At 47.5% G+C, this 15,931-nt stretch overlaps 1 protein-coding gene across 1 annotated transcript in view; it reads right to left on the reverse strand.

Annotated features, from left to right (window-relative positions):
* Positions 1 to 15,931, reverse strand: part of TTLL11 (tubulin tyrosine ligase like 11) — a 227,359-nt gene that overhangs the window by 28,920 nt on the left and 182,508 nt on the right. Inside the window, exons 7-8 of the mRNA XM_032418525.1 lie at positions 9,589 to 9,840; positions 1,631 to 1,737 (exon numbers count right to left, since the gene is read on the reverse strand). Coding sequence (XP_032274416.1) covers positions 1,631 to 1,737; positions 9,589 to 9,840 — 359 coding nt within the window. The remainder of the gene's footprint in view (positions 1 to 1,630; positions 1,738 to 9,588; positions 9,841 to 15,931) is intronic.

The raw sequence follows: 15,931 nt of genomic DNA on the forward strand, positions 1-15,931 counted from the left end.
TGATTCAGTGCCTACTGGTATTCCCTGAGTTTTGCTTTTGAATTCAAGAAAGGAGAGCAGTAGGGAGCTTGGTGGTCATCCTACCCCGGGATCAACTGGTAGGATCAAGCAGCCCAGAAGGGAAACGGTGGGGGTGGGCCGTGCCCACCACCTATGCTGTTGAGCCTCAGCCTCCTCTCTGCAATGGAGGTGATTCTACCTCCTTCCAGAATTCCAGCCAGGGCTGTGCACATGAAGCACCCGGCAGAGTGCTTATGCGTAGGACTCGCCCAACCACTGGCAGCCGGTAGCATCATTATTAAAAGGTGATGATCTCTGCGGTCAAAAGCTGTAGCCCATGGGTGTGGGGCAGGATGTGGCAGGGAGCAACCCACGCTCACACAGACCCACCCCCGGGATTCTCCCCAAGCAGCACCCACTAATAAGATGAGCCGCTTTGTACCGTCAGCAAGGGCTCCACATTCCTATCCACGGACACCGAGACCTCCGGGCACCCCTGGCAGGCAGGGACTGTTGGCCCCATTTACAGAAGAGGAAGTGGAGACAGGAGGCAGAATGGTTTTCCAAGCTTACGCGGGGAGAAAACGGCACAGTCAATTGTAATCTGGCTCTCCCAAAATCTGATTTCTCGTCCTTTCCACCAAACCACAGGAGAAAGCTCTCCCTGAGGTGCCCCCTCTGCCCGGCGTCCCTTTTGCATGGAGGCAGCCCAGGGGAGGGAAGCCTGGGTGCCCGGTCACCCGAGCTACACCTTACCACCTGTGAAATGCAAACACTGATACCTAGTGCACTGGTTCATGGGGACATTTAATGAAGGACTATGCATGGAAGCACGGTGTAATTTTACGATAAGCTATACAAATGTCAGGTATGGTTATTATGCCTTTTTGGAAAAACACACTGTGTGAGGAAGAAGATCAGAAACACAGTCACCCCAAGGTGGATCCTTCTAACGGAATCCTTCACCCTCCCTTGATCTAGAGGATCAAGAGCAAACTCTTTTATGTGGATTCAAGGCCTCGATGGCTCTTGCAACCCCATCTCTGCCCCTTCTCCCTTCCCTTCCAGCCCCTCCAAGCTTCTTGGGGTTATCTGAGCCTTCCACATGTGTCCGTGTCTCGGCCAGATCACACCTGCCGGAGGGGTCCGTGCTGCCCTGTTCACTGGCTGACCCCACTCACCCTTCTCCAAGAAGTCTTCCTTGGGTCTCCCGCGACAGGAGCTCCTCCACTGGGCTCCCAATAACCCCTCAGCACCCCTCCCCAAGCCAGCGCTGGGCTCTCCTCTGCCTCCCTGCTCTACAGCGAGTGAGAGCCAAGTGCTGTCCAGGGCCTGGCCCAGCACACAGTAGTACATGTGTGCTGAGGGATGAACATGTGAATGGCCTTAAGCAGAAACAAGAGATTCTAATGGTGGAACTCAAATTTGAGTGGGCACAGCCTTGGTATCGGAATTCAGGATAGTGCTCCTGGATTCAAATTCAGCTCAATCCTTCCAGCAATGTCTAGAACTGACAGGATAACCTCCTCTTTCCCCAACCTTGACCCTGAACAAGAAGGAACCAAAAGGGTACCGCCCACCCATCTGGACTCCCACTAGATGTGGTGGAGGCCAGGAATCAGGTACCTACCCGAGTCCCGCTGGTCCAGGGTCATGGAGTTCCACCTCCTTGTGATGTCAATATAGAGGATGTCCACAGCCGCCATGGACAAGCTGCTGCTGCTGAGCTTGCAGTTCCTGCCAAAGACGGGAGGGGACATATTACTGCTAGATGGAGCGCGCCCTCTTCCGGTTTGCCTCCATGTCTTTGCCGGGGTTGGGTCCCCTGCCTGGAAGGCCCTCCCTTCCCACAGCTGGAACTAGTGGTGGGCATACGGCAGGGGTGGTGGGAGAGAAGGCTGAAAATGTAAGTTAAGGTTAGATCATGGTGGGTTTCTGTCATTTGGTCAATTCTAAAGGGCTGGAAAGAGCAAGGACTTGAGCATGGCACGTCTTGCGTTGAATCTGGTGCTGCCACTTCGAAGCTCATGGCCCTGGTGAATCCATGTCCCCTTCCTGAGTCTCAGGCTCCTCCCTTATAAAGCAGTCACTGTGTTTTGGCCTGTTCTAACACCTACCAATGGAGGTCTCTGCCTGCTCCGAGGGGGAAATGAGAATCCCATGTTTCAGAAATACACCCTATGCATGTCTTCACCTCCACATCCATTAGTCTCTAGGAGGAGAAAGAAAAGCCGGACCTGGGTGCTCTGCTCTCTTACCAGTGTCCATCGGCCGACAATGGCACACTCATGGGACCCAATGATGGGTCCCAACAGACCCAACCGATGTCACTGATTGAGACAGAAGATATTGCTGCTATCCAGAAGTGATTCCCCGCTGGAATGCTCACCAGATGAGTCCCTGGGCCCAAACCTACAGACAGGGGCTTGAGGCTTCTGCACTTCTCCCTTCTAAATCTGTCCCCCGAGATTTCACATGGGACCCGAACAGCCACGGCGAGCCCGAGACTTCCAGCGCAGATGAGCGCCACTGGCCCACACCCCTTTGCATGGGCTGAGGCACATCGCTGCGGGACCCCTCCACGCTCATTCCTGACTTTGGGGAGTCATCTGGAAGTGGCAGGGGCGGGGACAGGCTGGCCTCAGAGTTTCAGAGGTTCCCCTAGTTTATTTCCTCTGGTGCAGAGAGGCCAAGATAACCAGGTTTTCAGTCCCACATCAGCTCCCTGTTTGAGCATAGAGGCGTGTTTGCAATCCTCCTCCTCCTCCCCTCTTGGTTTTGTTTCATTTTGTTTCTTGTTTTTTGTGTTTTTTGGGTCTGGAGATGTGGGGAGGCAGTCTGGCACACTGAAAAGAACGTGATTTGGGCATCAGACAGACCAGGATTGAAATGCTGGCTCTGCTGCTTTTTCTAGCTGTGCGGCTGTGAGCATTTACACAAACCTTCAGTGCCTTTATTTGCTGATACCTAAAAAGAAGAGAAGAATATCCGCCCACGTGGCGGGGGTGAAGATGAGATGAGGCAGCACATGCCAAGGACCCAGCATGGTGCCTGGCACCCAGGTGGCCCACAATTGTTGGTTCTCCTCCCAATCTCTCACCCCTTTCCCATTTCCTCTTCCAGAGCTAGAAAGCGGGAACTTCAGAGGCTGCTTGGGGCTGACCTTTCAGCAAGTGGCCCTGTCCATTCTGGAGAAATGGTGCTCGCCAGTCAGACTGTCTGGGTACGAGAGCCCAGGCTCTCTGTCCAGACTAAAGGTAGCCCTTGGCTTGTCCAGATGCACCACCTTCCTGAACAGGGTCGTGCTGGGAAGCGAGTCCCAACACAGACTCGATTTGCCCCAGGAATCCTGAAGCTAGACCTCTGGGCCCGCTGTCTGTTTGGCTGAACTACATTCAATGCTGCTTTCAACTCTCCGAATGTGCCCTCATCCACTGCCCCAGCTAATGATAAAGTGGTTCTTTGATTTCCCATTTGTCATCAGCCCTTGTGTGAATAGCTCCCTTAGGAACCCGACAGAAGAGGGGTTGATTGGCACGCAAGATTCGGGCACCCCGAAACCCCTCTCCAAACCCATGCACACCCCTGCCGGTGGTGGTTGGGAGTGTGCCCGGTGTGGTGCCCAGACGAGACTGGTGTTCTTTACGTGCCAGCGCACCTGCTCGCTCCCTCCCTCCCTCTTCCTTCCTGTCTTCCCCACTAGTATTTCTCAGGCCATCAATTCACATCCTGCTCCCTCCTGGGCTCCTGCTCCATATGTCAATCACAAGTCACCGGTGGCAGACTTCAAACACATCAGCGCACAGTTATTGAGCCCCGGTAACAACATGTCAACGGACGGAGAGCTTTTCACGTTGCGTGTCACCCAGATGGCTATCTCTATTGGGTTCCACTGCAGACAATGCTCCAGCTTCTCCCAAGGTGTGCCGACAACCTGCACTGCTCATTTTCAAAGCTTCATTAGGAAGGGCCACCGCGTTTCCCTAATTATCATATTGGTGTGCTCTGGACTACCTGCTCCCCCACAGGACAGGAGTTCTGCCCGGCTTGCTCTGTGGGGTGATGGAGTATAAAAAGGGACACGAAACTGACCACTGGTATATAGTTTTTTTTTTCTGACAGGTAGAAAATAGAAGTGTCAAACCTTTAGCAGGAGCCGTAATTTACCAAAGAGAATTCTCCGTTTATCCCTGTTCCAAGGTAACTTATCCTCCCTAGTGATGCCTGCAAACCACAGTTGGTTGCTACATCTGGTGCCCGGACAGGGGAAGGGGGGATCCGTGCTGGCTGCAGGAGACAGGAAACGCTTTAAAAGAATTTTGATTCTGTAGGTATTTCTTGGGCACCCATCCATAGGCCAGGCCCTTTCTTGTCCGTTGGCTCTCTGGATCTTTATAACCACCCTGTGATGGAAGTATTCTTAATCCCATTTCAATGACAGGTAAGCTGAGACTCAAGAGAAGGAACTTGACTTGCCCAAGATCACGCAGCAGGGATTCACATCCAGTCCTCCCCTGGAGCTCTGGGGAGAAGTTGGGAGATGACCCAGCCCAGGGCCATAGGAAGAACCCAGGACAATAGGAAGAACCCAGGACTCAAGGCCTAGTCTCAGGTGGGGCCTGAGTAAGGCCAGAGCCTCTAGAGAGACCTGTTGGGAAGCTTTAGGATATAGGGCTGGGGGAAGTCAACCAGGGTCACTTGGGGAAAGTCTCCCAGGTTTGTCCCTATAGTCACCAGACATTCTCAATTGACCCAAACAGGGAGGGCCTCCTTGTTTGGAGGGTCAAGACTTTAGAATGAATTTTTCATCTATCCATCCACTTGATACAGAATGTATTTTGTGTTCACTATGTGTAGATGGTACTCTGAGCCCAGTGAGTGACGCAGGGCTGAATCCATCTTGGATGCCACTCTCAGAGGGTGGAAGTGATCTCAGAGTCTGGGATAAAAATGTGAATTCTTGGTAGCTCTTAATCATTTGAACCATTTCCCCTTATGCCCTGGGATGAAATTCCTCAAATGACTAAGGAGTGGAGGGATAAATTCTTCAGTGGAGGAGAAGTCCAAGAAATACGGTAACAAGAGAAGCCGGGACAATTCTTAAGAAAGGATAGGCTGGAAAGGTGTATGGGAAAAAAGAGCTCTGAGTCAAATGCACATGAATTTGAATCTTGACTTTGCTATGTGACCTTGAACAAGTCACTGAGGTTCTTTCCTTATTTGTACAATGAGGATAAGGCTACTCACCATTCAAAGCCATTTTAAGGACTAGTTCAGTGCCTGGTACATACAGGGAAGTAGCAAATGACAGCTCCCAGCCTTCCTCCATGATGTAGAACCACTTTGAAGAAATGTTTTTTGTTCTTTGTTTTTTCCCCAGAATCAAAGGAATTTGGGCACATATGATGGGAGATAATCACAAATCATTCAAGGTTATTAGGAGCCCAAGTATAGAAAGATCTGAAATTATCATCCCCATTTTCTCTCAACAACTACTGACATCTCATGGGGAGTTTAGAAACCAACTTTTCCACTCCATAAAATCCTATTTATAGAATTTCTTTTGTGTTCATCCTTCTCTGTGAAAGAAAAGAAGCTTATTTTTCCTGGAGAGTTTTCTATAAGGTGAAAGCTAACAAATGATCAATATTTGTTAATTAAAAAAAAAAACCCAACACTAAATGCGAGGGGAAAACGACAACTCTGGTTTATAACATATATATTTTTAAAGGCTATTGATATCCTAGGCATAGGCTCTCACACTATCGCTGGAGAGAGATCATCACAGAACAGGGGGATTTTCAAAGTCACGGAGGAGTTAATGACAGAGGGGGAGAGAAGGCCCTTTACACTTCTCTTCCAGAACATTCTAACACACCATGTTGCCTCTCAGAGCATAAAACCCCCCACAGCTACCCATTATGAAACATATTAATATCTCCCTATGAGAAAAGGGAGTGGAAGGGGAAAAAAAGGAAAAAAGAGAAAAACCATTCTCTAATTTAAAAGGAGAGCAGGATCAGAAACCACAAAGGGCCCGAGCAGGGCTCTCCGAGCGGACTGGCCTCGCATGAAGCAGGAAGCAAATGCTCCAGGTGCGGAGAAGCTGCCTCCATTTCCTCGAAATGAACCCGGTTTTGGCAAATGGTTTAATCTGCAGGCTGTGGAAATGGAAAATGCAGCACGTGCAAACTGATGTCTCATTCTGATGGAGGATACATTTGCAGAACGTGTTCTTAGTGAATTACATAGAATGCCCCCCAGATTAGTAATCCAATGGAAGGAAACCAGCAAAAATGCATTTCCCTCAAAGAAAGCTGTCAAATTGAAGAATCAGATAATTTCTATTTCTCAGAGAAAGAGAAGTCTCCACGCCCCAGGAATTATTATGACATAAAAATAGAGAGAGAGAGAGAGAAAAGAGGCACTTAATTCATGGTAATATGTGCTACTATTATGTGCCTCCTGAGGAAACGACACGAAAAGCTGGTTCGATGAGTTAAGTCTAGACAAGGGAACGACAGTTCATTATTTCTCATTTCTTGGTAGAAAAGAAAAATAGAATGTGGCCAGACTATCATTAGCATAATTCACTCCTAAAACTGCTGATCTATGCAGAACATTATGAGAGATGGTCACTGAAAATAAATTCGGTTGGATGTTTATTTTGTTCCCTCCAGTTCTCTTTGAGGAACTCGGAGAGAAAGAGTGGGTCATCCAGGTGAAAGCCAAGTTCAGCTTCTGCCGTTTGTGTGGGAGATCTGAGAGGAGTATATATCTAGCCAGCAAATATGTCTCTTGCGCAGTGCTCCAGAGAAGGGCACTTGGCTCGATTTAACATATGGCATAAATATTATTAATTCATAATGAAGCAAAATTTAAACCGAAATGGAAAGGAGAGAGAGAATGGTTGTTAGCAAGAGAAAATGCTTGCTGTTAAATTTAGCTGGCAAGACTGAACATACTTAGATAAATCTAAGCTCAGAGAATATCATCTTTTACGATTAAGTTGCTGTTGGGAATCTCTTGGTATATTTCAAAAGGAAAAATCTATTAACGGTTGTGCAACATTTTCTCCACTTCTTCCCACATCCTTAATTAGGCAGGACATTGGCTGGGTGGGTGTGGAGGGAGGGGAGAGGGGCTCATTGTCCGAGTCCTCCTCCGGCCGCCTACTCCCCACCTGAAGACATTGTTCTCCTTCCTCGCGGTCGCCATGGTCACCATCACTCCCACAGACAGTGCTGGTGGCAGATTGGGAATAATGGTACAGGACCTAAGGGTCTTGACCCTCACAAAAATCGGTTTTACAGCAAATGCCCTTAATTATAGAGAAAAAAAAGGATGGAAAGAATCATAAAGCCTATCACATATGGACAGATTTGTAGCGATGTTTTTGACATCATCCAGTTCTAGTCTGAGAGTGTTTTAGGAATCCCCTTTGCTAGGACCATTCTCAATTCTGTTTCTTCTAAAATCAGGTATGAACATAGCAGTCCTCTTAGTATGTCCCTCGCCTCTCACACCAATGCTCACACATCGGTGGTCTATATGGGTAGTCACACTTTGACTGAACCCACATGGTGTTTAAAAATTATTTTCTGAATTGCCAACATCAATAGACATATATTGGGATTTTACATAAAAATCAGCATTTCTAGCTTCTCTTGAAAAATCAAAAGCTCTGGTGATACTCCCCCAGCACAGCCTTTCCTTTAACCAGGGCATGTGTTCTCATGCCTGCCGTACCCTGGGCCCCCTTCCTTCCAGATCCCACCTGCTGGCTTCTGCTTCCAGCCTACCCCTGGAGGCAACTGAGATTGTGATTCTTATGGTGTGTTATTTTTTTCAAATCTTCACCTACCCCCCTCTCTTATGTTTCAGTAGAATTTTATTAGGAGTTAGAAGGAAGCATCTGACATCTCCCTTCTTCCTTCTTCCTGCCTGGAACTCGACCATGATGGCTGGATTCTGAGCAGCTATCTTGTGACTGTAAGGCAATCCCGAAGCTTGAAATGCCCATGCTTAGGATGGATGAACAGGAAGACAGAAAGAAAGTGGGCTGTGATCATATTGTGGAGTCATTAACGAGCCCTAGGACCCCCATGCCAAACTTCCTATTATATGAGGGAAAATTAATCTCACTATTTTAAACCACTTACAGATGTGTATCTATTACTATGAGTCAGATGCAATTCCCAGACAAGTCAGAAGGTATCGGGTAGTGTTCTCAGGGAAATAACAACATGTATCTGTTGACTTTCTTGAGAATTCCCATTGCTTAATGGAAATAATAGTCACAAGACCCCCCACTTAACAAATAGCTCCTGTCAAGTAGGCTCTGGGCCGGGTGCTTTAGGATGTATTACATCCCAACCTCGTAATAACCCTGATAGGCAGGAGAGATTATTCCCATGTTACAGACAAGGGAACCGAGACTTGGAGAAGGGGAGGGGTTTGCCCAAAGCCACATAGCTATCAAGTGACATGCCTGGCTCTGAAGCCAGACCCAAAGCCTTTGCTCTTTCCACTGGGCTTCCTTCCCTGCCCCCCCCCCCCCCAAGCAAACGCAGAGCCCTTCTCCAAAGCACTGTGCAAGTCCTAACTCGGGTTCCCTGAAACAGCAAGGATTCCTGCCGATTCTTCTGTGTACCATCCCATCAGGAACATCAGAGAGCCAGAGTTAGAAGTCATACAGTTCATTTGGAGAAAAGCGTATGACAAAATGTTTCTGATTCAAGGCTTCGAATTATTTGCTTTAGTGAATAAAACTATGAAGGATGTGACTTTAGGTGCAAAGGTCGAAATATTAAAACCAATGATGAGTGAAACAGCAGTGACATCGAATGCCGGCAGATAGTTGCTTCGAGGTGGGGGACCCCATTCCTGGCGTGTAGGTGGCTTCCTCCTCATTTTCTAGGATATCTGAGACTCAGAGATGGTCCCTAACTTGCCCAGGGGTTACACACCTAGTAAGTATTGCCTCAGATACTTATTCCTGTGTCGCCCCAAAGTGCCCCGGGGAGTAGAGGCAAGTGAACGAACGACCATGGGTTATATTGTAGGCTATGGGGAAAACACGCTTGCTTTATCTCATGTCTTATGTTCAAAATTCATGCCAATTTTGTATTGTACTTGATGATATAATCATGTTATTTTTATATTAGGACAAATACATTAAATTACTTATCAACTGAATTATTTAACTTTTCTCTCCTGAAATGGACACTTGGGACAGATGTGCCTTGTTTCTTTGTCACATACCACTGGGAGAACCTCACCCCAGCTTGAGAGACACGAGGTCTGTCTGAGTCCAAGGGACGGCAATTTCTATGTGGTTTAAGGACCTCATTCAAGGCAGCACCGCATTGTGTTTAATGCCGTCCCGTCTGTCACATTTGTTAACTCACTCAGCAAACGGGAGTGGACGGTGCCAGCCACCGGAGCAATCCGACCCCAGTCGGGGCGCTGACCCAGCAGCACACAGGCTCTCCCAGGAGCAGTCGGGGGGGGGGGGGGGACCAGCCAGATGTGGGGCCGCACTGCACCCTGCCCGAATCCCAGGCCAGAGGGGCTGGTCTCACTGACCTTATGAAAGTCCGGAAGCCTGTTGGCCCCAGCTTCATTGTCCCCTTGATTCCCAGGAACCGGATAAACAAATTTGCCATTCTGTCCACCAGACGCAGGTAGTTGAACTGCTTGGCGTACTTGGGGAACACCTGCTTGAGGCAGATGGACGGCAGGTGGGCTTCGGGATTGCGGTTGCTGTCGGAGGCGTTGGCCGGCTCGCTGTCGGAAGGATCTTCTTTCACGGCTAGTGGCTGCTTGAGCTGCTGAGACCTGAGGAACACAAGCAATTAGGGACACAACCAACCTCTGGAGCGGGCTTGATGGTAGGCAGAGCACCTTCCCTCACCTATTCTCCTTTCCCTACATTCACAGCAACCTCAGGAGCTGTGAGCGCTCTCACCATTTCTATCGTGCAGACCAGAAACTTGACCTCAGAGAATGAGGTCAAGCTCACACAGCTAGTGTGTGGCAAGGCCAGGACTCGAACCCAGGACAGAGCCAGGACCGGAAGCTTACACTTGCTCTGTTCTCCCACCCTGGATCCCCAATCTGGACATCTTCCTTTACCGCGCTCATGAGTCAAGAGAATACTCTATTACGGAGCAGCCTAAGTTTGATTTCAAACTCCTACTTGTGGGTAGTAATTGAATAATTAAGAAATATAAAAATCTCATTGAGGGCTGGCAAGAAACCAGAAGCACAGTTCAATGAACAATTTGCAAAGATACATCAGTTATCCAATTCTAGGAATAGGCACAATTACGTTTTCGGGCTTAACTATTTTCTTATTTGGAACATATGCAAAAAATATGATTATAGTGTTGTAATTCCTGAGTCTGGATATTTTATCCTGAAATTATTCTGATATTCAAGAAAATTCCACAGCTGGTAACTCTCACATATCCACCTTTGGCCTGGAATATTCTTCTCACCTCCAGACCCACATATCCAACTACCACCTGTTGCATCTTCAGGTTGGCCCCCAGCCACCCCAGACCGAAATGCCCATTTCCCTCACCCCAAATCTACATTCCCCATCTCCTTGGATATCACCCCCACCTGCCAACTACCTAAGCAGGAAATGTCAGGATAAATGCCAGTCCTCCTCTCCCTCTGCCCCTGCCACTAGTCCTAATTCCTCAATATTTCTTGAAACCAGCTCTGCTCTCCCCCACTGGGCCTTGTTGACTCTTTCCTAGACTCTACCAATAGCCTCCAGCCTTTCCCATCCACAGACCCATAGACACTGTCACCGAGGCACCTCTTCTTTTTTTTTTCTTATTTTTAAAAATCTTTTTATTATTTATTTTTTTTAGAGAGAGAGACAGAATGCAAGCGGTGGGGGTAGAGGGAGAGGGAGAGAGAGAATCCCAAGCAGGCTCCACGCTTAGCACTCAGCACGGAGCCTGATGCAGGGCTCGATCCCACGACCCTGATATTACAACCTGAGCTGAAGTCAAGAGTTGGATGCCCAATTGACTGAACCACCCAGGCGCCCCTTGAGGCACCTCTTCTGAAGCAAACCTGACGTGGCTGCCCCTTAGTACAACTCTTCACTGATTCCCGAGTGCCTACAATGAGGTTCATACTCTTCACTCTGGCACTCAAGGCCCCTCTCGATTTCTTCTCCAACCTCCTCATTTCCTATCACTGCCCTAGACACATTATACCCTCAGAGGCCTTGGGCACTCCCTGCCACCCCACCCTGCTGCCCATTGGTCTGGTCTGGACCAGAGACTTGGTGCCCACTGGACACCCAGCTCTCTTCCACAGCTGGTGCCTCTCTCTGCCCTTGCAGCTCATCTCACTTTCCCCTCTGCTGTGCCGCCCACAGCTGGTCTAGGAACTGGTGTGACCATTTCCATCCATAACCTGCATCCATTCCTGAGACAGAACCCTGAGCACGTTGTACTTGGTCAGTAAATACTGCCCAACCAGCTAACTCCAGGAAAATTAGAACCATGTCACTTGGTATTGAGCTCAATACCAAGGCCAATTTCTACTTTTTTCTTATTAAATGGCCTCATCCCCTGTGCTCCCACTTCTAAGCACACCATCAGTCACCAAGTCGGACCATCTTGGTATCTTTGTACCCTCTTTCCTTGGCCTTTGAGGCCTTCCCCTGGCCCTGGCTGCCTGGCACATTTCTGTTCCACTTCCAGAGCCAGCTCAGATGTTTCCTTGATCATGCTGATGACTCTCTTCCAGGTCCCACTCCTGTTTCTCAGACCTGCTCCCTGGTTCCTCTGCTCAAGCGGCACTGTGTTTGTCTAGACGCCAATCCCTCCCTCACGCCTCATTCAACTCTAACTCATTCAACTCAAACTCATTCAACTCCAAATCTCATTCAACTCGATTTCAACCTGGATCGTTTAGGTGCTTGGGAAATGTTTCATTGAACTTGTTGAATTGGGAGTTTGCTTTTAATGGCAAGGCAGGCCTGAAATAAAACACCAAGGTTATAATATTTTGTACATCATAAGGTCTTGTAAATGGGGAAGAGGTTTGATAGAGAAACAGCAAGCTTGACAGCCCTGCCCTAATAGTCTTCTCTTCATTCTGGATTAAGGAGTCAGCCTGTAAGGAAGAGAAGCCCCTTGTGTGAGTCAAGTCCTGTGAATTCTGTTCACAGTTCCTTCGAGGTGGGTCATAGCACGGGTCTCAAAGCAAGGACAGGCAGAGGAGAGAACCAGAGCAGCACAAAGGAAACCCTCCCCCACTTTTTATGATTTATTTATTTATTTATTTGAGAGAGAGAGAGAGAGAGTCAGGGGAGGGGCAGAGGGAGAGGGAGAGAGAGAGACTCCCAAGCAGATTCCCCACTGAGTGCAGAGCCTGACTACGTGGAGCTCAATCTCACAACCCTGAGATCATGACCTGAGCAGAAATCGAAGTCAGACGCTCTACTGACTGAGCCATCCAGGTGCCCCAGGAAAACCCTTCGTAAAGTTCAGCCGTGTGTGAATGGTCCTGGGGAAACAAAGCCTCGCCCACCAAGGAGAGGCCTGATTCCTGGGGAGAAACACCTTTCCCGGGGCGGGTAGGGTGCCATCTCCCTCCCCCTAAGCCGGTTATATCATCATCTCCTTGAATTCAAGCACAGTAAATAAAAGTCAGGTGGTTACTTTTCAGACAAAATGAAATGTCTTCGCATGAAGGTGATAGGAAGACAGTTAAGAAAAGAGTAGCAGTATTACTGGAGATTAGCTCTTAAATTACTGGGTAAGTGGCAATCACTGACTTTATAAGCACTCATTAAGTTTTTGTTAGAGGGAAGATTTGGAAATGTACAGTTTGAACGTGCTCAGTGCCAATGAAGAGAGCTCAGAACTCTTCCCAATCAGTCGTCCCATCTTCATTGTCTCATCCGCTCTTCACACAGCCCTGTGAAGTGACTGTTATTTTTATGCCCCTGTTCCAGATGAAGAAACCGAGAGTCCCTGCGGTTTGCCAGAGCTGAACCAGAATTATAAATCCGTCCTTCCAACCAGTCCTTCCAGCGTGTCCGTTGCCAATCTATCGCTCGAAAGCACGGCATGATTCACGGGGTGGGGGTCACAGAATCCAAAGTACTGTTATTTACGTTGTGTTTTTGTTTGTTTGTTTGTTTTTTAAAGATTTTATTTATTTGACAGAGAGAGAGAGAGAGCGTGTGAGAGAGGGAACACGAGCAGGGGGAGTGGGAGAGGGAGAAGCAGGCTTCCTGCCGAGCAGGGAGCTGGATGTGGGACTCGATCCCAGGACCCTGGGATCACGACCTGAGCTGAAGGCAGACGCTTAACGAGTGAGCCACTCAGGCACCCCTTACGTTGTGTTTTAAATAGTGTTTTTAGATTATAATAGTCATCCATGCTCTTTGTAGACATTTTGAGAAATGTATAAAAGAATCTAAATCATTTGTAATCCACAGCTCAGGGAGAAAACCACTGTGTTTTGGTTTCTTATCTATATTTGTAAAGTTAGGATCACATTACACGTAGCGTAAATCCTTCTTTTTATGCTTTATGTGACATCACAAGTGTCTTCCCATGGCATTAAATATGTTTTCAGGAGCAGAATTTCTCATGGATGTGTGATATTCGGTATTAAGCCCGAACCATAATTTAATCAGCTACCCCCCTCAGCTGAGTGTCTCCGTGGCCTGTCTTTGACTAAATGGGGTGTGGTGGTCGGTCTCAGGCGATGTGCTCTCTCCCAGAAACATAACCTGTCACAGCAGGTAGAAGCCTTGGAGGTCATTCTGTCCAATGATGTCATCTATTTCTTCGTATGTGGTCTAAGGTATACAACATAAAATTCACCATTTTAACCACTTTAAAGTATACGTTTCAGTGGCATTTAGTACATTCACGGTGTTGTGTACCTATCACCTCTATCTAGTTCCAGAACATTTCTATGACAATGCCATTTTGGAGGAGAAACTTTAATTCCAGGCAGATAAGGCCACTAACACCAGTGGGTCATTTAATTAGCAGATGGGCCAGGGTGGTGGTGGCCTCCGCTCGGGTCGCCCGGGGGATGGGGGCCCCACCACCTTCAGGGGACCTCTCGAGCTGGGGAAGTTTTCCTAATGACGTGCATGTCAGAGGATATCTCCCACCAGTGTCCTCAGCCTGCACCCCGCCCTACGCCCAGAGCCACGCAGAATGAGTGTTTTTTCTCTTGAACGTGAGCCCTTCACATTTCCTTCAAGGGTTGCTGTGTTTACTGGCTGACTGCCGTTTCCCTTCCGTCCTGAATCCCAATTAATAAGCTCAAGATGAAAAGGGCCTTCAAAGCCACAGAGACCATTTTCAGGAACTCAAAACCACAAATTCAGCGGGGAGTGTTTTACTCAACCGGAAGAAGGCAGTAAAGATGTAGCTGATTTAGAAGACGAAATAAAACAATGAGGGCGCCTGGGTGGCTCAGATGGTTAACGTCTGCCTTTGGCTCAGGTCACGATCCCAGGGTCCTGGGATCGAGTCCCGCATCAGGCTCCCTGCTTAATGCAGAGCCTGCTTCTCCCTCTCCCTCTGCCACTCCCTCTGCTTGTGCTCTTCTGTCTGTCTCTCTGTCAAATAAATAAATAAATAAAATCTTTAAAAATAAATAAATAAATAAAACAATGAGAAATGGTATCTTTGCTTGAGCTACTTCCAGTGATCACATCGAGATCCAAGTTATCGCAAATACTGTAAAATCTTGTTTTTATTTAATAGCATTTAATGGAAACGTCGGGTTTATGAAATAAAAGTGGCTGGTAAAGAAAACATAAATCAAACTTACTAGTCCTTTGGGGTAATCTTTTTTATTATTATTGAATTTGGTATATCCTTGACTCATTAAAATTCTGGAATGTTTTCTCTATTATCGTTTTTCAAATAAAATGGAATTCTTTGTTATTAAAACTCTTGTGAAAAACCACCTATCTCTATTTTGCCTGGAAAGCTTGCTATTTATCGGGGACCTACTATGTCAAGCACTGGGCCAAGCAACTTACTGATATTATCTCAGTGTTTCTCATAACAATTCTATGAGGTAGGTAGAAACTCATGCCATTTTACAGATTAGAAACCCAAGATCCAGAGAACCCAAACACTTGCCCAACATCATAAGTCAGTAGTGGCATCAGAATTAATACTTAGGACTACACATTCCATACTTAGGCTCACTATATAGTTCTTGTGCTAATAAGTCAAACCAAAACCTTTTTTCCTTAGGCGTACACTGTATATATCCCCAGAAATTAACAAAACAGGAAGGTCGATAAAGCAATGTCAGATTCCAGTTTCAGGGAAAGTACGTGAATTCACTGAGAGAAATAATTTCCATTTTTAGTTAAGCATGGCTTCAATAATTTATATGTTCATGAACTATTTCCCAAGCACTTCCTTGTCCCACAGGCCTCGGATACATGGGTGAGGTGGACACAGTTCTTACCACCCAGAAGTATGTGACCAGGTAGGGGAAGACAAGACCCATCTGTAAACAGTGAGTGAGTCAGGTGAAAATGCCCAGGTGAGCATCCAGAGAAGGACCTAGAGCATATGGAAGGAGGTCGGTTTGCTGGGTCCTGGTAGTATGCATGAGGGGAATGGGTGGGAATATGACCAGGAAGCTGCTGTGGATGTCTAGGTCTTATAGAATCTTGGATGTAAGACTGCTTGGATTTGGTAGTGTGGGAAATCAGAAGTGGTGGATCTGGGGGAGAGGAAGAGCAAAATCAGAAGTATGGTGAAGGTGAATGAGCCTGCCAGCATTTATCAAGGCAGGGGAGTGGATGATGTTAGGAGCTCCTAGAATATTCTAGGTCAATGGTTCTGAAAGCATATGCCCTGGACCAGCAGCATCAGCAACACCTGAGAACTTGTTGGGAATA

The sequence above is a fragment of the Phoca vitulina genome, unplaced genomic scaffold (genome assembly GCF_004348235.1).
Source record: "Phoca vitulina isolate PV1807 unplaced genomic scaffold, GSC_HSeal_1.0 scaffold21, whole genome shotgun sequence".
In the NCBI taxonomy this organism is placed as follows: Eukaryota; Metazoa; Chordata; class Mammalia; order Carnivora; family Phocidae; genus Phoca; species Phoca vitulina.